At 38.7% G+C, this 24,441-nt stretch overlaps 2 protein-coding genes across 8 annotated transcripts; one reads left to right on the top strand and one right to left on the bottom strand.

Moving 5' to 3' along the window:
- The first annotated feature begins 95 nt into the window (after positions 1-95).
- RPS27A (ribosomal protein S27a) lies at positions 96-2,742 on the top strand. Its single transcript, XM_046662206.1, has 6 exons — positions 96-159; positions 261-325; positions 804-858; positions 1,268-1,353; positions 2,012-2,143; positions 2,559-2,742. Exons 2-6 carry the CDS (start codon positions 278-280, stop codon positions 2,706-2,708), a joined length of 471 nt encoding a protein of 156 aa, XP_046518162.1. The 5' UTR covers positions 96-159; positions 261-277; the 3' UTR covers positions 2,709-2,742.
- Positions 2,636-24,441, bottom strand: MTIF2 (mitochondrial translational initiation factor 2). 7 transcript variants are annotated; one of them, XM_046662200.1, is made up of 16 exons: positions 23,902-24,436; positions 23,365-23,630; positions 22,259-22,358; positions 21,908-22,133; positions 21,421-21,532; positions 18,608-18,779; positions 17,753-17,913; positions 16,681-16,857; positions 14,444-14,583; positions 12,071-12,195; positions 10,181-10,385; positions 9,559-9,811; positions 8,504-8,644; positions 6,899-7,063; positions 4,508-4,648; positions 2,636-3,894 (listed from the first exon to the last, which is right to left on the bottom strand). In XM_046662200.1, exons 4-16 carry the CDS (start codon positions 22,124-22,126, stop codon positions 3,722-3,724), a joined length of 2,184 nt encoding a protein of 727 aa, XP_046518156.1. In that variant the 5' UTR covers positions 22,127-22,133; positions 22,259-22,358; positions 23,365-23,630; positions 23,902-24,436; the 3' UTR covers positions 2,636-3,721. The 7 variants fall into 7 exon arrangements, with proteins under 7 accessions (XP_046518156.1, XP_046518157.1, XP_046518158.1 ...); XM_046662201.1 differs by having other exon boundaries at positions 23,365-23,559; XM_046662202.1 differs by having other exon boundaries at positions 23,365-23,559; positions 23,913-24,436.

Raw genomic sequence — 24,441 nt, 5'->3', positions numbered from 1 at the left:
AAATGAGTTTCACGACCTAGTCTGGCATGTGGTTAGACAGCCGCTGTGACAGCGGTCAGGCATTTGGTATGGTGGCCTAAGAGGTGGGGCCTCCGGCGAGGGCTCCAGGAGACCCCGTGGGCCGGCGCCGGGCCCTTCCTTTCCAATCCGCCATCTGCGGTGAGTGTGTGCTGTTTGGCCGCTCTCCGGCCGTCGGCCTCCCGGTCGCACTCTCGTGTGTCCCCAGGTCTAACCTGTCTCTTCCTTTTCCCCCACCTCAGGTGCAACCGCCGCCAAGATGCAGATTTTCGTGAAAACCCTTACGGGGAAGACCATCACTCTCGAGGTACGGGCCAGGTGGCGGGAGGAAGCCAGAGTCTGACGAAGAGCCTGGGGTGGATTTCGGGCCCGGCGCTGCTTTCTGCCTTAGAATGTCTCCGAGTCGGGGTTCTGAAGCCTGGCCCTGAATTGGGAGTTGTTAGCTGAGCGGGGGCTGAGTGCTGGTTTTCGAAGTCTGTAGTCTGAGCCTGTCCCCTCTCCAGCGGTTCCGGCCAGGTAGCCACGCAGGGGTCCCGCGGTGGAGGGCGGCGCTCCCCGCGTTCTGGGCGCGGGCACGTGTGGCCGGCAGCGCCGCCCGCCCCAGTCTGTGGTGGGACGTGTGCTCGCCGCGGCAGCCCTGGGAGGCGGCCTGCCCAGCGGGGGAGTGATCAGCCCTGTTGGGTGGGTTTCAGCCCCCATCGCCTCGGTTCTGTGGTGACCCTTAAACTGATGATGCGTTTTCGTTTCTTACTGTGTTACCAATACGTTTGCATTCTAAAACTCAGGTTGAACCCTCAGATACAATAGAAAATGTAAAGGCCAAGATCCAGGATAAGGAAGGTAAGTACTGTTTCCAATTCAGAAATATTAACTTGTGGAGGCTCCACCCTGCCAGTGGGTGCTGGACTTGTCTGTTCTGGTGGGGCGGGAAGAGATCGGATTGACAAAGTGAAGTGCTTTCGGAGTGACACGCTAGGCAGACGTTTATGAGCATGGAGCCAAGCTGCAGTGCATTTTCTATCTGTGAATTTGCACGAGCTATTTAACTCTCTACATTTGTTTCCTTATCTGTGAGATGAAGATTATATTAATACTAGTAAGAATCGTCAAGTTAAAACCTTGCCTAGCCTGTAGGAAGAACTCAGTGACAGCTCTTAGTACCATTTGTTTGACTCTGGGTTATTCGTTTGTAAATCTTGAGCATTTGTGCTAGTTCTGCTGTGACTTATTTGTTGTCTGTTTTCGTTAGGAATTCCTCCTGATCAGCAAAGACTGATCTTTGCTGGCAAGCAACTGGAAGATGGACGTACTTTGTCTGACTACAACATTCAAAAGGTCTGTTTGGGGGAAAGAACAGCCTTTTATATATAAATGTTTTATTTTTGAAATTTTAACCAGTACACAAGAGTAGGGAGAATAGCTTTAGATTAGCAGTAGATTCCCAGGTGACTCCTACACTAACATTTGAGAAACACTACTGTACTTTGTCACATTCTGGATTTTGCAGATTGCATCCCGTGGTGTAATTTAGTGTTTTTTAATCTCCCTATAAACTAGTAGTTAATAATCAGATATCTCTTTTCCCCCCCAAGATTCCCTCATCTGTGGTATTGTGTACTTCCTATCGGATTCACTTAAAAGATGTGTGATGCTAGTTGTTCATTCTCTCTCTCTTTTTTTGTGAGGGAGATTGGCCCTGAGCTAACATCTGTTGCCACTTTCTGCTTTTGCTTGAGGAAGATTGTCACCAAGCTAACGTCTGTGGCAGTGTTCCTCTTATTTTTTATGTTGGTCACCACCACAGCATGGCTTGATGAGCAATATGTAGGTCCACAGCCGGGATCTGAACCTGGAAACCCCAGGCAGCTGAAGCGGAGCGCACAAACTTAACCAATATGCCACCAGGCCAGCCCCTAGTTGTCCATTTTTAATGGAGCATGAGCATTAATGTAATCGTTTTTAAAGCCTGTTTCATCTTCTGTTCCATTAACAGGAATCCACTCTTCATCTTGTGTTGAGACTTCGTGGTGGTGCTAAGAAAAGAAAGAAGAAGTCTTACACCACTCCCAAGAAGAATAAGCATAAGAGAAAAAAGGTTAAGCTGGCTGTCCTGAAGTACTATAAGGTAAGATAACTTATTAAAAATAAGTTTTTACCTATAGAGTAATACATTTTGTTAGCCTCTCTAGTTTCAAACTCATTTTAACATAGAAGTTTGGTTTTTTTCCTGTTTGGTATTTGAACCAGCTTTATATCATAGGGTTTACCTTTAGCTGCTTATTCCAAGCTAAGGTTCTGATTTTTAAGTGAGATCTGGGCTTGGGTCTTAACTCTGTCCACCACTTGCAAACCTAGATTTGAATTAACTCTGAACTTTTTTGTTTTAGTAATTACTGGTAAGGCTTTGGGGTGCTTTGGTTTAGAAGTACTAAAGGTAATACAATTATGTGATTAAAAGTTTAAATATTTTGAGTTACTTAAATTAGACTTTACAATATGTTGTAAAATTATCTTAACAGCAGCTTTGTACTTTCTTGTAGGTGGATGAGAATGGCAAAATCAGTCGCCTTCGTCGGGAGTGCCCTTCAGATGAATGTGGTGCTGGAGTTTTTATGGCTAGCCATTTTGACAGACATTATTGTGGCAAATGTTGTCTGACCTATTGTTTCAACAAACCAGAAGACAAGTAATGGTATATGGATTAATAAAAGACATGAACTAACATTTAATTGTTGAATTTTATTCCATTGATTGAGTGGTTTTTAAGTGTCAAATTGATGGTCACACCATTTTCTTTGATAAACCATCTATACTTTGTTAGAAGAATTGTGTTGTATTTAATATCAGCTGTCTGGACAGAAGCCAGTTTGTCTTTCTGTCAGCTTTTTTTACCTCAGCACTATTGGCATTTTGGACCAGATAACTCTTTGTTGTGGAGGCTGTCCTGTGCATCGTAGGATCCATGGCCTCTACCCACTTGATGCCAGTAGCATACCATCCAACCCCCATTACCACAACCAAAAGTTTGTCCAGACATTGCCAAATGACCCCGGGGCGGGGGCAGGGGCAACTACCTCCCCTAGTCTGAGAAACTGGTTTGTGTAAAGTGGTGTTAGGACCTTGCCTAAAGAGGCTACAACATAAGTTGTTAAGATAGGAAATTTAAAGGCTAAGCTTTAAGTTGCCAATTGAAAAATTCATCGTCAGTCCTTAGGTAGTTTGGCTGGAATGTTTGCTGTCTGTAGTACAAGGGAACAGACTACTGTTCGTTGTTGAGCATCAACTCAGGAATTTAATGTTTTCTCATCAGTACTAGTGACACTAAAAAATACGGTTTCAAGCAGTATTTGACTGGCACCATATTTTGCCCCTGGAGCTCAATTCAGGGAGAATTGCTTCTCTTGCTACCACTCAACTAAAACGTACACTTGAAGTTTGTTAAACTCTGATTATTACATTCAATGATATACCAATAATTAACAATTCCCTTTTAATATATGGTTCTTTTCAATTCCAGGATTTCTAGTACGGCATCCTTAAGTAAGGTTTCCTTTTTCTGTAGCATTTTGACAGTTAATGCATTGTTAACACTTGAACTCTTTGGGTACTTTTTGACCAGTAGTGGTGAATTCTTACCTTCAGTAAAGCAAAACTAGTTCTATAATAAATCAAGACATTTATCATTTACATTTTTAATACAATTTTAAAATCCTGGATCCCAAGAAGTCTTGGCTAGAACTTCCTTTTCTTCGTAACAAACAATTTCGTCTCCCACTTTAAATTCTATCTTTTCTTCATCCAAACTGAGACCACAATCCATTCCAGTTTTGATGACTGAAACGTCATCTTTATGATGTTTCAGTGAGGTTAACGAGCCTTAAAAAAAAAATAAGAGAAACTTAAGATTCATATATTTATAAGGACCCACTAAATGCCATGTATCTGGTGTTAAAAGGAACTACACTGAAATTCTTACAAATTTTACAGTCCTGTCATGTTAAATGGTGAGACTAAATACCCAGGAAACCAAAGCAAAATGAAGTTTGCTGTAAACAAGATTTGATTTGCAGCAAAAGACAAAATCTCATTTTTCAAAGGTAGAATAACACTGCAGAGGACGGGATTGTACTCAGGATTTGAAGAAAGATAAACCAGGATAAAAGACATTGCAGGCCAAAAGGTCAAGATAAGAAAGGAAGTAAGCAAGCGTGATATAGATGAAGTGTAGGAGACATGGCAGCAAAGGTACTTTGGGGCCAATTGTTGGAAGTTTAGGAAATCAGTTTGGGAGATGAACAATGCTGGAGGAATCATCAAGGCTAGTAAGAGAGGGAGCCCATCAACTAAAGGCCAGTTATAAATTAGCAAGAAGGAATGGCCTGAACTAGGATTATCGGAGTGAAAGACAAACAGATTTCAGATGGAAACAGAGAATGATCAGATTTTGGTGACTGGATATGATACAGAAAAAGATTTTGATGTTGCTTACCCTTCCAAATAACATGTCCATTACGGATTAATTTAAATTTTTTTTGTTTTTCTAACTGTCCCTTTTGGACTCTGCAGCCAGCCACAGGAACTTTTTTCTTCCCTTCGGCTACAGAGAACGTGGCTAGTATAGAAGCCTCACCTTTAGGAAGAAGAGAACATTAAGTGTACCGAAAACAGATTCTGAGAAATACATGATTTCTGACGTTCTGCAGGGTAAGAATTAAAGGTGTGAGAAAAATACAAACTCATGCATATAAAGAAGTCCTGGTTTTCTGTGACTCCACCAACTTTATTTGCCTGACCAATATTAGAAATAAAAACCTATGAAAATCCTTGGGTATTCTTGGAAAAAAATTGTAAAAATACACATTCTTACCAAAAGAATGAACAAAAGAAAAATGGAACTCACTTTTTTGGCTGAATAAAATGCACTAGAAGATGGTAATAGTTGATGATAAGATTAGTACAATTCCTGTCTGCTCCATGAAAACCTAGTTTTCAGCTGTCCCTCAATATATTTTCTAGAATAGATCATCTGTTGTTACGTGATTTATTGTTAATCTCACCACTGGTAATTTATATCCACTTAAGAGTACTAATTCATAGCAGAAAAAAAATAATTAAAAAAAAAATAAAAGGATGGGGCCGGTCCCGTGGCCAAGTGGTTAAGTTTGCGCACTCTGCTTCGGTGACCCACGGTGTCACTGGTTCGGATCCTGGGTGTGGACATGGCACCGCTCATCAGGCCGTCCTGAGGTGGCGTCCCACATGGCACAACCACAAGCACTCACAGCTAGAATATACAACTATGCAGTGGGGGGCTTTGGGAAGAAGAAGAAGGCGGGGGGAAAAAAAAGAGTACTAATTCTGTAACTGAGCTTCATTTGTTCACCAACTGAAAATTACAACAAACTCCGATAATGACATGGTATTACACACTATAATGTACCAATTTTCTAGGGTTAGTATCATTTGACTGGTGCTTGCTTCCTCTTAGAAATCCTCATATGACTCTAGTTTTCCAAATTGCTCTTAGCACAAAACAGACAAATCTCTGTATAATCATGTTTAGCGGTTCAGAAAAGACTAAAATAAATCCGTACCATGGACCAAAAATGCAAATACTGTATCTTATCATGAGGAAACATCAGACAAACCCAAATTAAAGTACATTCTACAAACTCATTATCCTAAACACTTCAAAAACATCAAGGTCAAAAAAGGCTAAAGAACTAAATGTAACCCATGATCCCGGAATGGGGGAAAAGTATTCACCTACAAACCACATTATTGGAACAATGGACAAAATTTGAATATAAACTGTGGCTTAGATAATAGAACTAATGTTAAATTTTCTGAGTTTGATATTTCTTCTGTGGTTGTATAAGAGAACATCCTTGTGCTTCAGAAATGCAAGTATTTACTGGCAAAATGGATATATCTCAAATTTATTCTCAAATGGTCCAGAAAAAAGTCATGTGTGTGTGTGTCTATGGAGTGGGGAGGAATAAAGCAAATGGGGCAAAATGTAAACAATTCATGAACTGGGTAAAAGGAATATGGGAGGGAACACCTTATTCCTTTCTCGTAGTTTTTCTAGAAATTTAAAACTATTATCAAAATAAAAAGTTAACAAGAAAACCTGTATGTGGGGAAGAAAAAGAAAAGATAAAATGATTCAGTTGGCCTTAAATAAATTTACCCTTTAATCTGGCCAAGGGATATGATAGAAAGAATATTTTTAAGTTTTTAATATTTACATGTAAATTTTCTTCTCATGGTGGATTTCTCTGTTCCTTCCACAACAGTTGTTAATAATCTTTACACCTCCTATCCCTGTCTCGTTTGTATTACAATTAGTTCATGTCTAAACTCGAGGGCAAGTTCCTGCTGCCTTGTTTGCCTTTGTATCCTCAGGACCGAAGCACAATATGTTGCAGAGGGCAGGTGTTCATAACACATATGAAGTTACACCGAATTCTTATCAATTGTAGTCATTTTTCCTAGAACATGCTATGTACTGGAACAGTGAATGTATTTCAGTAATGAAATACATTTCCCCTAAACTTTGTTTTCAAGTGTTATTTACAGCGCCTAAGATATGAATGTTTAAAAGTAACAGGCTGGGCTAGCCCGGTGGTGCAGTGGTTAAGTGCGCACGTTCGGCTTCAGTGGCCTGGGGTTCGCCGGTTCTGATCCCAGATGCAGACATGGCACTGCTTGGTGGCAAACCGTGCTGTGGTAGACGTCCCACGTATGAAGTAGAGCAAGATGGGCATGGATGTTAGCTCAGGGCCAGTCTTCCTCAGCAAAAAGAGGAGGATTGGTGGCAGATGTTAGCTCAAGGCTAATCTTCCTCAAAAAAAAGTAACAGGCAGTGCACACTCACCGATTGGGTGCTCTTCCACAGTGCAGGGCAATCTACTGCTCAGTTCCTCCTGCAAATCTTCAACAAGACGGTAAATGATTTTGTGAAGTTTAATTTTCACTCTTTTTTTTGCAGCTGACTGCTGGATAACATTTCCTGCATTCACATTGAAGCCAAATATAACACCTGGCAAGCAGAAATACAATCAATAAAGTAGCTCAACTATTGCATTAAACAGTTTGTCTTTCAAGCAGAAACTCAAATCTAAATTGTTTTACTTACTTCTTGTAAAGTAAAAGCATTGGGGGAGACAAGAAATTCTATAATTTTTTCTCACGAAAACTAGTAAATTTTCAAATTAAAGGATTTTATAAATTCTATTATGGCTTGTTTAACAAGGAAAATTTCTTTATGATTTTTAAATTGATTCATTTAAGAAACATTATTTTAAGTGCCCATAATGTGCAAGGCACTATGCTAAACAAAGCTTTGGTTTTTATACCAGAGAAGTAAGAAAAAAAATGATTATGGCTGAAATATTATTACATTATTTTAGTAACAATTCTATTATTAAATTATAATCTTATTGCCTACAACTTTTGTGGTTTACTCTTAGGTATTTAGCTGGCCAAAAGATGCTCAAAAATTGCTACTTAACTGGTAAAGTTCAAGAGTTATTTACAATATGAAAGAAGTTCTAGAGAGCTGACCACTTTACTAAAGAATAAATAATACATTTAATTGCAAATAGCTTGAGGGGGGAAAAAGCAAAAGCAAAACACTCTTGCCTTAAACAAGTGAAAAAAATTAATGCAAACAGCTTAACCAAGAGAAAAACAACCACTTTAAAAGCCTTATCATTAAGAAAACATTCAATACACTCTCTACATTACATAGTATAGTGCTAGGCCAGGCAGTACCTATAAGATACTTTGAATTAACCAGCATTACTGACAATATCTTTTCAGTAGTAAAGGTAATATCTAATTCTAATCAAGTCAGGTCATGAAGTACCTCCTTCCTAAATGATCCATCAACCACTCAATAATGTTCGTGCTTTCCTAGGTGTTAGACCTAGTTAAAATGACAGTCATGAGTCTCCTTTTTGTGTATCATAAGTTTGACTAATAAACAGTCCCCCTGCCTTCTAGGCATTTAAAGCTAAAAGGAGTTTTTGATCTAAGAAAGATAAGATTTGTAAAATTACCAATGAACAAAAACAGGTAGCCAAAAATAAAAGGTGAAGAAAAGTACTGAATAGGCTGATTATAGTGTTAGCATACAAAAGTCTAAATGAAAGATATTGAGAACCAACTTTAGGCTAGATGAGGAACTGGGAGGAGGGAGAAGGGACAGTACCGGTGCCTTCAAAAAGGAATCAAGAAACACTACTGGGCTGGAAATAGTTCCCCAAGATTGCAGTATGATGACGACAAGCGGAGCCGTGGCTCCAACGCTGCACATCGCACTCCCCCCAGCTGCTAGCTGGGGCTCTACTGCAATAGGAAGGCTGATGCCGATGGAGGGAAACGTTAGGCATGACTAGCCAAGCGACAAAAGACAGAAGCAAATGATTCAGTGTGTCCTAGGGAACACAGCTACACAAATAGGAAATGGAATCCTTACCACGAAATGTTTCAGCAAGGTTAACATCATTTTCACTAATATCACCCACACCAAAATGTACTAATTCTAGTTCACACTCATGTGAAGCATCATAGGTATCCATAATGTTCAAAATGGCCTCAACGGAACCATCAACATCACCTAAATGCAGCAAAAGTTTAAAATTATTGGTGTTAAGAGTTAGGCATTAATAGACACAAAAATGACAAGAACCCATTTAAAGCTTTAACAAGAATGGCATTTACCACTAAATCCACTTTTATTTAGGTTTAGCATTATAAATATCTACTTAATAAAGAATAATGAACCAAATGTGTACTTACAACAAAATCAGCAAGAAAAACGGTTTACTAAGAAAACCTCCCCCAGTGGGGTGTGAGTGAAATGGGTCAAGGTGGTCAAAAGGTACAAACTTCCAGTTATAAAACATGTAAGTCCTGAGGATGTAATGTACAGCATGATGACTATAGTTAATAATACTGTAGTGCATATTTGAAAGTTGCTAAAAGAGTAGATCTTAAAAGTTCTCATCACAAGAAAAAAAATTTTAACTATGAATGGTGACGGACGTTAATTAGACTTATTGTGTTGATCACTTAAAATATATACAAAAATTGAATCATTATGTTGTACACCTGAAACTAATCTAATGCTATATGTCAATTACCGCAATTAAAAAAAATACTCAAAAATACTGAAATAATTTTGGCTTTAATTTAACAGCCCAAGTTAATTGTGAAAATTAAGACATACATATATTACTAAAATGAGTTGCAAAATAAAATCTTTTTTTTTTTTGAGGAAGATTAGCCCTGAGCTAACATCTGCTGCCAATCCTCCTCTTTCTGCTGAGGAAGGCTGGCCCTGAGCTAACATCCATGCCCATCTTCCTCTACTTTATATGTGGCACGCCTGCCACAGCATGGCTTGCCAAGCGTGCCATGTCTGCACCCAGGATCTGAACCAGCGAACCCCAGGCCACTGAAGTGGAACATGTGAACTTAACCACTGCGCCACTGGGCCAGCCCTGTAAAATAAAATCTTTAAGAAGTCACCTTTAATAATTATAGGAAGTACATTTGAATCTCTTTCTGTTTTCTCTTTTGACTTTAAGGGTTTTTGTTCTTTTTTTTCTTGGTACTTCATAAATGATCTCTCCTTCCAGTTCAAAGTGCCATACTTCTCACGAGCTTTCCGATGTGCTTCTTGGTGTTCCTTTCGCTTTTCCTCTATCATTTTCAGATCCTCTATATTTTTCTCCTGTTCTTGCTCATACTTCCTCCAGTCAACAACTTCACGTGCCCTTGGCTTTAAAGGGAAAAAAGGGGGCATTATTTAACTAAATAGAAACCAGTAACTGGTGGGCTAAAAGCTTCGTGTTTTTCCTCCACTATGAAATTAGCTTAACTCATATATGAAACTACTAATTTTATAAGTTTCAAGAAGCTTAGAAAACTTTAATTTGGGGGTTTTGTGTATAATTAACATTTTTTAATTTAAAAAATCATATCTCAAATTTTTAAAAATTATATAGCCAAATTCTAAAATGGCCCCCTCATAGCCCCTTATAGTCTAGAATATTTGTTAACATTAACATACTTATTTGGTATAACATTATAGATTGATATTTAAAATCATTACTTCATATATAATATATAAGAATTAAGCTTGATATACCTCAGATTCTACTTCAAGAATTTCATCTCCTGCAGAAGGAAGGTCTCTCCAGCCTGTAATTCCCACTGGCATGCTAGGAGAGGCTTCGTTGACTGTTTTACCATTTTCATCAAACATTAAGCGTACTTTTGCCCAACTCTTTCCAGCAACCAGAATCGAGCCTTTTCTCAAAGTTCCTCTTTGAATTATAGCTGTAGTAACAGGACTAAAATGAAAATAAAAGTATATATTCTTAATGCCATAATCAGGATGTAACAGCACTTCCTTAAGTGCAAAGACATGAGATTATGAGATTTAAATATGAGAGATTTAAGAGATTTAAATATATATCATGAGATTTAAATATATATATGTAAACACATATGAGATTTAGATATATATGAGATTTAAATATATATATTTGTACACACAGGGTTAATTTCACAACTTCTCAAGCAGTTTTACATACTATAAAAACATTTCTTGGGCCAGCCCTGTGGCCGAATGGTTAAGTTCACACGCTCTACTTCGGCAGCCCAGGGTATGCCAGTTTGGATCCTGGGCACAGACCTGGCACCGCTCATCAAGCCATGCTGAGGCAATGTCCCACACAGCAGAACTAGAAGGACCTACAACTAGAATATACAACTATGTACTGGGGGGCTTTGGGGAGAAGAAGAAAAAAAAAAGATTGGCAACAGATGTTAGCTCAGGGCCAATCTTAAAAACAAAAAAAAGAAAAAAGAAATAAGAAAAAAAAATTTCTTCACAATTGCCAAAAGGTGGAAGCAATCCAAACGTACATCAACAGAAGAAGAGATAAAGAAAATGCAGTATATACATACAATGGAATATTATGCAATCTTAAAAAAGAAAGAAATCCTGTCACATGCTACAACATGGATGAACCCCAAGGACATTATGCTAAGTGAAAAAACCAGTCAAAAAGAACAAATACTGTATGATTCCACTCACAGGAAATAGAAAGATAGTTACCAAGGGTTGAGGGGAGAAGGGAGGGGAAATTAGCGTCTCATGGGTGTAGTTTCAGTTTTGCAAAATAAAAACGTTCTAGAGATCTTTTGCACAACAATGTGAATATACCTACTACTACCGAACTCTACACTTAAAAATTGTTAAGATGGTAAGTTTAATGTTACATGTCTTTTACCACAATAAAAAAAATTTTCTGGTAAGATTATGGTAGTGGAGGGTGCAGATAGCTGAGTGTTCTGACAGAATTCTGATCCCCTTTCTAGAACTAATTCATCAAGCAGTGAGAAGACTTTTTTTGCTGATAGGGAGGGAAATTAAAGAATAGAACACCATTTCAAAGGCCTTTGTATATATTATACTAACGAATAAGGACATAAAGAATTTAGAGGGGCTGGCCCCGTGGCCCAGTAGTTAAGTTCACAGGCTCTGCTTCGGCGGCCCAGGGTTTCCCCAGTTCAGATTCTGGGTGCGGACATGGCACCGCTCACTGGGCCATGTTGAGGCGGCATCCCACATGCCACAACCAGAAGGGCCCACAACTAAAATATACAACTATGTACTGGGGGGACTTGGGTAGAAAAAGCAGAAAAAAAAAGAATTTAGAGACCCTAAAATGCAATAATTTCTATTTTATTCCAATTTGTGTTAGTCTATGTGGCTTTACCAATTCAGCTAAGTTAGTGGGCAAAAAAATCAAACAAACTGAACTACTTAAGTCATCTAAATATGATTACTAGATATATATAGATAGTCGCTATGGCCTACTGATAATAACTGCATTTTTGTGTTGTGTATGCTGGCTCTACATGTTTTTCATGGACTAACAATAACATGCAATAAAAAGAACACATTGTTATCAAGTCACAAAAACCATGGAACAAAATTATTAAAAAGTAAGCATTTTAACAGTCCTACCCTCTTCCTTTGTCTGTGAAAGATTCTATTACTGTTCCTTCCACTGGACCAGTAGGGTCTGCTTTCAATTCTAACATTTCTGCGAGAGCAATTGTTGCCTCTGCCAAAGCCATCAGATTATCACCCTTCAATAACGACAACAAAAAAAGTTGTTAATTCTCATTAATAAATATTATCTGTAAGTGTAAATATCAGGGTCAGAAAGCCAAATAATCCTTGACAGTTACATTATACTTTTCTCTGTAAGCATTAAAAGCATGGATTATCCAATTAGAAGGACAGAGGAAAGAAGAGATAAGCAAGAAAACCTGGCCCAGGGACAGATCCCGCAAGGAACAGCGGCTATTTTTCTTTAAAGGATGATCACTAGTGGTTCTTCTTAATACCCTTTCATAAACACATGCTTCACTCATTCTCTCTCTCCTCCATCTGTCTCTATAATTGTCTTTTCTTCCTCTCACTTTCTTTACAATGCTAATTTACATTTGAAATTCTATCCAATTGAACAAGCTTTCACATCTATTACTTCATTTGATCCACTCAATAATCCTGTAAAATAAGTAAGTCAAGCATTATTTACTCTTATTAAATAAATAAGGAGAGAAAGCACTGACTAGACCCAGGCACTAAGCCACACTCTGTAACTACCCAGCTGTGCAACCTTGAAAAATCACTTCACCTCCTTGGATCTCCTTTCCTCAACTGTAAAATGAAGGAGCTAGATTAGATGATCCTTTCACCTTTAATGATCTTTGTTTACTATGCCTTCTAGGGCTCCAAGATCACGCAGCTGATTAACCGGTAATGGAACTGGAACTGATGGGCAAGGGATTTTTCCCATGTCAGCTAAGAGAGTGCTCACAGTTGTTACAGAGTATAAAACAGAGGGGCTGGCCCGGTGGCGCAGAAGTTAAGTTCACACGTTCCACTTCTTGGCAGCCCGGGGTTCGCCGGTTCGGATCCCGGGTGCGGACACAGCACCGCTTGGCAAAAGCCATGCTGTGGTAGGCAACCCACGTATAGAGGAGAGGAGGATGGGCATGGATGTTAGTTCAGGGCCAGTCTTCCTCAGCAAAAAGAGGAGGATTGGGAGTAGTTAGCTCAGGGCTAATCTTCCTCAAAAAAAAAAAGAGACAACTGTAAACAAAATTGACTAAATACTTTCCTTACCCAGCCACTTATTCCTAGTATTTATTCCAATTTACAAAATGCTGCTCTGAAAAGCAGAGCTGGGGTTGTTTCTTTGCATGAAGTAGTCCTCTTGGAAAAGAAGGCCTCATCTTTCTTCCCTGCCACTTTCTCCCAAGTCCCTCCATTCCCCAGGAATCACCTCTGCCATGCCTCCAAGTCTGCCTCAGGAGCTTTACATCTGTCTATGCATCTGATGGTATCTGGGCAGAAAAGGTAGCCATCTCTTCAAACATTTTAATTTTGCCATCTGGCTTTCAGAATGCAATAGCAATCAAGGTACGTGGAAAGGTAAGAAAGTAAGATGGCATTTTATGAGTTTCAGAGAAAAAGAGGCATGGTTTTACCATTAAAGGAGGCATTATTTCTAAGAATCTTGGTGGTAACAAATTTAAGAAAAGTAAAGATAAAATGAGACTTAACTGGAAGAAGGCAGCCAAATACAGCACCATCCCTTCAGTGAACGATCAGAAAAAAAGGCTGTATCATGAGTAAACCATGGGATGTGATTTTAAAAAAAACAGACAAAAAAGGAAATTGCTACTTAGCAGTAACCTGTGTAGGACAAGAGAATTGGAAAATGCTGTCACAAAGCCAGTACTGAGCTTCTTTGGTGTTTTTCAACCAGAAAAGAATAATTGATATTGAAAAGAAAATGGAATTCATCACAACATAAAACTTATAGCAATTCATAGAAACATTGAGTCAATCAACAGTCATCTTTGTATTAACCTAAATTTCTGCTTAAATCTCTCTTAAATGCCCTAAGACCTATTCCATAGTTTTTCAGCATAAAAGGCATGAAATACAAGCACTTTTTACTACCAAATAGACTTCATTTCTGCTTAACACAATCTTTAGCCTCCTATTACCCTATCCCCTACTTCATTCACCATTTATTCTCCTCACTCTAAGTATCTCATAAGAACAAAAGCATTGGGTTTAGACCCGGTTCCCCACTCATCACCTATGTTACCTTGGATTGGTGACCGACCCTTCTGAGCCTAATTTCTAACCTGCCAAACCAGGATAATGACACCAGCATTGCCTAGTACCCAGAGAATTTTTAAACAACAACAGAAATTAGGCATGTCAAAATGTCCTTCAGTTATAAGGCACTATGTGCATTATGGACAGTGTCACGTTCCCACCTGAACACGGTCATCTCTGAGGTGCTGTACTTACCGTAAGAGCAGAGACGTGCACTGCTTGCACGTCACCTCCGTAATCCTCACACACCACGTCATAAGCTAGCAGTTCTTTTTTCACTTTTTCAGGATCCGCCTCAGCTTTGTCACACTTATTTATGGCAAGGACAATAGGAACTGGCAGAGACAGAGTTAAGAAGAATGCAAATGATGACACCTTCAATTCTAGGTATTCACAATGAAAGACATTAATCTTTTCTGGCTTTTTCTTTACTCAGTGGAAGTGCTTATCTAACAAAAGACCTAAAAAGACCCACTTCAGACCCACCCTACTCTGCTCTCTCCACGTAAAGGATTCCAGATGTGAGATGTCAAAACTGTAATTATAAGCAGATTCTGAATTAAGAATAGACACCTAAAATGATAAACAAAACAAAAAACCATAGTATTTTGGGTAGAGAAAGGCCTATCCTCAAACCTGAAAGCAAGATCAGCAGCTACACTGGAGATAATGTCCAGGAAAACAATCAAGAGCAGATTCTAATTCAATTCTAATATCACTAGATCATTCGCCTCTTCTTTCTAGGAGCTATTAACTCATTGTTAAAACCTAACATCTCATCTTGAAACTAAGTATCATTACTGTAAACTTTCTTTTAGGATTTATAGCAACTCTTTTTTTTTTTTGGAGGAAGATTAGCCCTGAGCTAACATCCGCCACCAATCCTCCTCTTTTTGCTGAGGAAGATTGGCCCTCAGCTAACATCTGTGCCCATATTTCTCTATTTTATATGTGGGACGCCTGCCACAGCATGGCTTGATAAGCAGCATGTATGTCCACGCCCAGGAGCTGAACCAGTGAACCCTGGGCCACCAAAGCGCAAACTTAACCACTACGCCACCAGACCAATCCCTATAGCAACTCTTTATTCATACACTTAGTTCAGTGACTGACACATAATAGATCCTCAATATCTACTTAATGAATGAACCAAATAATCTCATAATCTACTTGTCATTATGAAACATAGCCTCTCAACAGAGAAAGCACACAAAATTCTAGGAGATAATTCCCTGGTTGGATTTCACCAACTGTGCAATTTCCTCAGGTATCAAATGAACAGAAATTGAAAATAGATACAAAAAAGCTATGCAATCTACAACCTACTCTTATGAAAAAGTATATTCCATATCAATGAGCTGGAACTTAATAGGGACCAAGAGAACAGGTGTAGAAAGCATGATGTAAGGAATTTATCCTATCTCAACCAACTTCTTTGGCTGGTTGAGAAAGCCTGGCAAATCTGTCACTCCCTTCTTTGTTTCACATATCCTAGAATCATTAAGGACATAGTCCATTGCACAAAAACAGTTTTGAGGAAGTAAAAAGGGAAGAGAACGACACTGGAAGCTAGAAGACAAGATTCCAAATGCAGACATGTTGCAAATTAACTCTGTAATTGGGGGTAGTTTCTGCTACTCTCTGGATCTTAGTTTCATGTTGTGAGATGAAAGAATTGGACTAGATCAGTAACTCTCAATCTTTTATTTTTTCTTGCCAACAAACCTAGTAGAATATGATGCACTCCATCAGCTACATTTTCTTAAGACAAGAGTATTTTCTCAGCAGATCTAGGGTCATATCAGAATAAGAATGAACATACAGAGTATGTGTGCATGCGGTGTTTATCATTACAATTTTAAATGGAGAAATAATGGAGAATTAGCCAACTGATTTTCCAAAAGCTTCAATTTTATACATTTGACCAAATAAGAAGTTATTTAAAGTAGATGAGGGGAAAATTTCTCCTTAGAGAAAAATTCCAGTTAATAAATGAACAAGGAATAACAGAATTAGAATATCACCACTTCGCAATTCCTAATGTATTCAGGTGACAGGTAGATAGAGTTTATCATTCTATTCTTACTTTTATATCTGTTTAAGATTTCCATGATAAGAAGTTTTTAAAAAAGTCATTACAGACTGTTAAATTCTCACACCATGCCAAAAAAGTAACCAGTCGAGGAAGAACTGTACTTGTGGTCACGAGTCCCAAGTTGAATCCTGCTACACTCTTCTTAGAGGTTATGTCTGTGAGAAAACAATTCAACTGTCTTTGAGCCTTATCTGCAAAACAGGTATAATAACCCTGGGACTGCCAGGAAGATTAAACGAGCTGTATATAAATACTCCAGAACAATGACCCTACGTAGTAGATCCTTTCTAAAAAAAGCAACTTGCTTCCTGATACATGTAAGGCAGCCACACAGTACCTTGAGCATCTTTGGCATGCTGAATAGATTCCACAGTTTGTTTCATCACTCCATCATCTGCAGCTACAACCAATATGATGATGTCAGTGACCTGAGCACCTCTGGCTCTCATTGCTGAGAAAGCAGCATGTCCTGGAGTATCAAGAAAGGTTATCTTCTCCCCAGAAGGCAGAGAAACTGTGGAAACAGAAATCCTAAAACACTAAGGACTCATATGCGTACTTCCTTAATATGAAGAAACATATGCAACATTATCAAAAAACAATCTTTAATTCTTTAAAATAATTTTATCCTTTCCATCAATGTTAATCAGAATAATACAGATCATCATTTCACAATGAAATGTGGTAACATACCAGTGAGACCTTTAGGGTTTTCTTTTCATGTAATAATTTCAAATTAAAACTCTTCAAATTAAAAACTCTTCATATTTCTAGAATATAACTACTTTCATACATGTACCAATTGATATCTATTCTGGAGCAAGAACAGACCAATAATTGCATAGGCAGCCACCCCTACATTAGCAAATATCAGCTGCACAGCTGCCTTGAGCAACAAAGGCAATTTAGTATATGGTTAGCAGCTCAGACTGTGAGTCCAACAGCCCTGGATTTAAACCCTGGCTTTACCAATTACTAGCTGTGTAGCTTGAGCAAGTTACTTAACCTAAACAAACCTCAGCCTCCTTATCTGTAAGTAAGAACATTAATACCTACCTCAAGATGTTGTTATGAAGATAAAAAAGATAAAGCATATATGGTGCTCAGTAAATGGTAGCCATTATTTAATTATTACTAGCAACATTATCACAACCTAGCTTTGAAAAATTTTAGGTGCATTAAGCCAAACTAAGACTGGGCTAGAATAAAAAAGGCAATATAATTTTCTTCTTACAGAATGTACAAAATAACCTTTAATAACCACCTACTCTACATTTCATCAAACCAATGGCTTTAAGCTTTAGCCTTTCGTCTTACTTTGAATTTGTATATTTCATACTTCGATACTTAGTTCAAGAAAATAATATGTGAGGTTCCCAAACACACTGTAAGGTGATTTGTATTCATACCAAGAAAGGCACCAATGTGCTGAGTGATGCCTCCAGCTTCCATTGCTGCCACTTGAGTTTTTCGCAGTTTGTCAAGTAACGTCGTTTTTCCATGATCAACATGGCCCATTATAGTAACAACTGGGGACCTTGGGGTTAATAAAGCTGCATCTGCCTGGGGCCTACAATTAACAGCAAAGAGGTTTCATTCCTAAAATATCAGAAACACTTTATAGCCAGTGAATTGGTTTGCAGCTATCTCTGTAAACTACCATTAACAATAAAACTCAACATTCAGCTTTGATTAGACATAACTATTTTCCTCTCCTATACATACAATGACTTATGACAAAATATATAATGACTACCCACCTACAGTTGACATCTTCATAACATCAAGCAGAACTGAATAAAATTTTAAAATTCAGGATCAATACACACACTTGTCAAACTAAGAAAAATAGTCCTTAGAGTTTTATAATAACCCAAATATATTTTCTGATGCTTTAAGCACTTTAAGAAAAGTTTAACCTACATTCACACATCATTTTAACTCCACAAGGAATTTTAAGGCAAATCTCTCCATTAAAAAGTGTGAATATGGGACCGGCCCTGTGACCAAGTGGTTAAGTTTGCATGCTCCGCTTTGGCGGCCCAGGGTTTTGCCAGTTCGAATCCTGGGCGCAGACATGGCACCGCTCATCAGGCCACGCCGAGGTGGCGTCCCACATGCCACAACTAGAAGGACCCACAACTAAAAAAACACAACTATGTACTGGGGGGGTTTGGGAGAAAAAGGAAAAATAAAAATCTTAAAAAAAAGTGTGAATAAAAATACGTGGTCTCCCTCCCCCACCATGTATAGTTAAGTTTTACCTTCTTACAGCATCTTTATTTTCTCTGACTTTGTCCTGTTTTAATTTGCTCCATTTTATCTTCATTCCTGCCTTCTTTATCACTTCTTTGATCCAGACTTCATCTAAATGTGAGTTTGCTTCTAGTGAATCTATGTCAATAGCAGTGTTCATTAAAGCTTCATATATATAATCTGGTTGGAATAAGAGAAAACCTTTTAGGATCATAAATGAAATGTTCAAGAAAGTTTCCTCTATTAATAAACGTTTACATAAACAGTACATTCAATGAGAGGAATAACTATATAAGCTATCTGCTTCTCTAATGTTAACAAATCACAAACTGGCTGAAAGGAAAATAATCTTTAAAATAGGATTCATTTATAACTGACATTTCTGCATTTTCACAAATATTTGAATATTTATGTACCATGTGAACCATCAACAAAACATGAAATTGCATGTAGCATACATTTACGATTGAGTAGTTTGTCATGGTCTAGTTCTTTGAAAACTTGTAGTTACATGTCATACATACACAAATGTGTGTGTATGTGCAGTCAATTCTTATCATTCATGGTAGTTATGTTCTATAAACTCACCGGAAATACTGAATTGGCAAATACTGAACCATTGCTCCAAAGGGAAATACAAGGTTAGGTTCTTTCAACCTCTGGTCACAAAATATTCATCAGTCAATTAATACATACCTTGTTTTATGTGTTTCTGTTTAAAGACATCTTATTTAATATATATTATGGATTCAATAACATCAAACTCACAGCCAACAACACTACAACTAATGCCTGAACAAAGCTTATCTAACATACGTATTTTCTCTATAAGGCACATTAGAGCCTTCTTGCAGTTACTAACTCTAAATAGCACTTCAGCACTATGCTTAGGGGCCATTTTAAACAACAGAAAGCACAAAGATGTGAAAAATGCGACACTAAATAAACCACAAAAATGACACTTGTTTACAGCTTGAGAGCTGAAACAAGAAGGCAGAGTGTTGCCCTGGTCAGCCTCAGCTGGGAATGTGTGCATCGGGCAACTCAAACTTTCAACCACCCTGCACATGTCTAGGAATGACTGTAAAAGCACTGTGAGTATTGATTTTTGGGCCACAAATACATTTGAGAGAGTAAGTGAATTTGCCAATACAGAATCCCCAAATAATGAGGATTGACTATATGCACATATACATATACACACATACATTATATACAGTATCTCAGAATACATGCACACAATTAGTTTATTTATATATCTATTTAGGGTATCCAAAAAGTCTTGAAACATAGGAAAAACATATACTTGTTCTTTTTTTCATTTTATTTAATATGCTTTGTTTTAATTTCAGTCATATTTTCCTGTGGATGATAAAAAAATTTATCTGTGATGATAATGAAGTAAGTAGTTTTGATTCCAGAATTTCAGTCACACTATAAATTATATTTTGAGAGACAGATAAAGAAAGGCATTCTCAGGTAAGCAGAACATAACACTAAAAATATCCTTTTCAGGGGCCGGCCCACTGGCGCCGTGGTTAAGTTTGCACATTCTGCTTCGGCGGCCGGGGATTCACTGGCTTGGATCCTGGGTGCAGATCTACACACCGCTTGTCAAGCCATGCTGTGGCAGGCGTCCCACATACAAAGTAGAGGAAGATGGGCACGGATGTTAGCTCAGGGCCAATCCTCCTCAGAAAAAAGAGGAGGATTGGTGGCAGATGTTAGCCCAGGGCTAATCTTCCTCAAAAAAAAAAGAACATCCTAATCATTATTCTGCCAGTAAATGTTTACTTACACAGCTCTCCATTAAAACAAACAAAAAAAATTCCTGATTTATAGCATTTTCCAATTTCCATGGTGCAAGTACTCCCACAATGGTTGATTTCAAGCTACTAACATGAAGTCACTGAATGCAGAGATGGAAAGAGATGCACAGCAGCACACTATTACATGGTATTTCCACCATATAGGTACAATATGCATAAATAACCTCGAAAACTAGACAACAGTAACATGTAGTAAAATAATTAGGAAGTGAAGAGTTTTGATGAGTATTTATTACCTTTGTTTATGATTTAATTTTTTAAAACAGTTGTGTTTAACAACCAGCTCACAATTCCTTATAATTTAGCAATCAGCTCACAAGCTGGTACAAGCCAGCCTCAGCACAGCACTGAACCTACTCAACAATAATGCCAAGAAACCTTTTCCTATGTATCTCTCCCCCACATCCTTTCCCAAGAAAACACATTTTAAGAAGGATACAATGCAAATTTTCTAAGTGAATATGCTCTAAGAGAACAATAAAACTTTCTAAAACACAAAAATTATGAGTACAATTCTGTTTCTAATAATGCTAAAAATCCCTAATAATCCAGCAACTACAATTTTCCAATGTTATCCTAAACTTTTGAGAGGTAGCTTATACATAGGAATAATCTTTTTCCCTTTGTATTAAATACATATAATATTGACATATTATTTTATCTTTACCCAAGACTTAAATAAATATTTACTTGTAGGAAAGTGCCCACAGCATTTCAACCAGAAATACTAAATCAAGTTATTTTAATTGACCCTGGGAAGGAAAAAAAAAGTACTCACATTGCTAATGTAGTAGTTAAAAAAATTTACCTATTAAAACTATCTTTAATTCAGAAGAGATGTAAATATGATATTTAAAAAGCTTCAAATAGATAACTTTTATTTAATCATACAAAATCAGTTTTAGGTTTAGAGCACTAATCTGTGGGATTAAATTTATACTTTAAATTTAAATTTAATTTAATTTAATTAAAATTTAAATTATCTGGCTCACCTATGTCTTTATCCATTGCTCTGGCCAGCTCCTCAATAGTTATTCCAATCCATACCTCTACCTCCTTTTTAGATTTTGTTGAAGATAACTGAGATTTCCGTAATCTTTCTTCCTATTAAAAATTCAGAATGCATAAAGAAGAGAAAACTTTAAGTGACAATTTAGATTTATTCTGCAACATCTACCATAATCACTCCTCCTATTTCTACTATCACTCCTATTAAGTACTTAAACCTTAGACTAAAATAAAAAAATCTGCATCCTTAACTCACTGTTATACACTGATTTCCAAGTAACCAAATGCATCAGCATCCTGAACAACTAACTAGAATTTCCCTTCCTCACAAAGATCTATTGCCTAAAGAGTAGCATTAAGGAATAAAGATTCCATAAATGACAAAATACTCAAAATGGATTCCTACTCATGGCTGTCGGCACTTTCACCACAGACCAAGTAATACAGTAATGGACAAAAATCTGTAAGTACCTTCTTTGTTACTAGAAGCCTATATTGAGACAAAGCAGCCCCAATGAGCACATCTGTCTGCCAGGGTCGGACACAGAGCTGAGCCGTCCACACTGGGTAGACAGATGAAAACAGGTGTCTCCACTGTGCTAACGGTCTTCTTTGACCCAGGCCGTGCAGCTGCCTACAAAGAGTGCGAAATCGTAGCAAGTTCTCCAACTTCAGTATCTTCTGGTTCATGTTTCTCCTAGAAAAAAGAGTTTTCAAATAATAGTTTGGTTAATATTGAAATCTAATTAACAAATATTAATTGGATATCTACTATATCCAAAGCATTGTCTAGAGTTACAATGAGTAAAATGGGGTTCTTACCCTGAACGAGTCCACGGTCTAGTCAGAGAGATGGGATTCCATACTAAATACTCTCTAGATATTAACTACCATTATTGTTAATGCTCCTCCTGTGATCGAACTGAAATACAATAACAGACTTACAAAGGGCTCTTTTTTCACTCTTGAAACATCAACTAACCAAATCACAACTAGAGTGATTTTTCTAAAATGCAAATTTGAACTTATCACCTCTTTGCTAAACACCTTCCAGTGGCTCCCCATTATCCCAGTTTAATGTTCAACTTCAAAACATGCTAAACAAGGACTCATTATCTGCCCTCTGTTAATCTTACTCTCATAGTGCCCTCACTCCCACCTCCCAAGCTTTTGTTATTCTGACCCACTTGTAATCTCCAATACTTCGACACCTGATTTTTACACCTTTGCATACGCTTCCTCCACTTGGAACTGTCTTTCAACTCTCAACATTTTTCCCTCTGCCCTCCCCCCGACAAAAGATGCTTTAGAGTGGGAAGAAGACACTCAATAAATATCTATTGAATAATGTCTCTTGAATATTATTCTTGGAAGAATTTATTGAGAGAAAACTGCAACAGACTCCATAGTACAGTTCAGAACCCAGTAGTATAGTTCTTTTCCTCCAGGTCTTCTATTCCCTCTGCTCTCAAGACTGCAGTTTTACAGCTTTCCTTTTCAGTGTTTAAGGGACAGAGCAACGAAAATAATGTGAGAAGTACATGTTTTCTCCTCAGCAAACATTTTCCGAGCACCATCCTCGAGGCGTTGCGTCTGAGGTTGTGGATTCTAAGTTTAATAAGCCAGAGTCCCTTCCTTCAGAGTTCACTGTCTTTAAAGTGTTCAAATATAATGATTCTCAAGACCATTAAACACGTCAAGAAAAGCATATTTAAAAAAAATCTTATTTAGGTACGTGTCCCTGGACTAAAAAACAGACTGCTCAGGAAGCACAGGATTCCTTAGGAAAGTTTTTTTTATGAGTCTAAAACCAGATTTGACAAGGACACAGATTAATGGAGAGGAAGGAAGGGCCCCACATGAAGATTAACCAAAACACAGATATGTAATCGAGGCAGGAATTAGAAACACACACTTGGGGCAATTACCCAAATGTCAAAACTGGAAGGAACTTGCTACTTTTCCAACCTCTTCATTTTACGGAAAAGGAAACTGGAGTCCAGAGAGGTCAAAAGGACCTCTCCAATGTCACAACGCCAGTTAAAGACAGTGAGAACTAGAACCCAGGATTTTGACTCCCAATTCGGTGTTCTTTCGCCGCTAGGATATTCTTCTCACGGAATCTGAAAAAGGATGTTGGAAACGTAGTTGCGTTGGTGGAAACGTCTGAATGCAAGAGTTGGAAGGAATTTAGCTGAAAGGTAAAAAGAAGACACTGTAGAACAATTACGGATCTGCGGTGGCTCGAACCCGAGCCCAGAAAGCCCTGGGCACCGGGGAGAGGAAGCAAGCCGGCAGCTTCTGGCCGAATAACCCTTTCCTTATGCCTAAGGTGGCGGCACGCAGGGAGCAAATGCATCCCGGAAAGCCTGCCGAATGCGCAGGGATCATGATTGGTGCCACTGACACTTGAGGCCAAACAATATACGCCACCCGGGACGACCCGGCTCATGAACCCCACTCACTTAGCTCTCACATAAAGCACGGGGCGGCTGGTTCTCAGGCCGGGCGGGGACCGCCTTCAGGACCCGTGAGAAGTGCCGGCCGGTCATTCCGTCCCCGAAAAGGTCCCCGCCGGGCTTCCGGTGCCGCCGGAAGTGGTTCTCGGCGGAGTCCCCGTTGCCGCCGGGGCTGGGGCGGTGTGGAGTGCTGCCCTTGGGCGTCCCGCCGGTCCGCCGCTGGGTCCGCGGTGGCCTCCTCCCGGGGAGCGCGCGCGTCGGTGATCGCTTGTGCAGCTCCTTCCGTTCCTAGGAAGTCAGTTTCGCTGCTCTGGGGCTGTGAGCGGCCTCGGCGCCTGCCCTCAAGGGAAAATTAAACGGAGAAATGTGGGAGAAATGGTACGGCCTTAAAAGACACACACCCAACAAGAAGGGGAAAAGGCGATAGAGCAGTTAGTGCTGGGCGAGGATCGCTTTCTCTTTCAAAAGGCGCCTCGTGTGGGTAGCGTTGGAAGTAGTAAAGCCAGAGTGGGTTCCAATCCCAGCTCATTCCCGGCTGTGTAGACC

The sequence above is a fragment of the Equus quagga genome, chromosome 5 (genome assembly GCF_021613505.1).
Source record: "Equus quagga isolate Etosha38 chromosome 5, UCLA_HA_Equagga_1.0, whole genome shotgun sequence".
NCBI classification, from domain to species: domain Eukaryota; kingdom Metazoa; phylum Chordata; class Mammalia; order Perissodactyla; family Equidae; genus Equus; species Equus quagga.
Note: the sequence above shows the minus strand (reverse complement) of the source record. Positions and strands in the feature narration are given on the sequence as shown.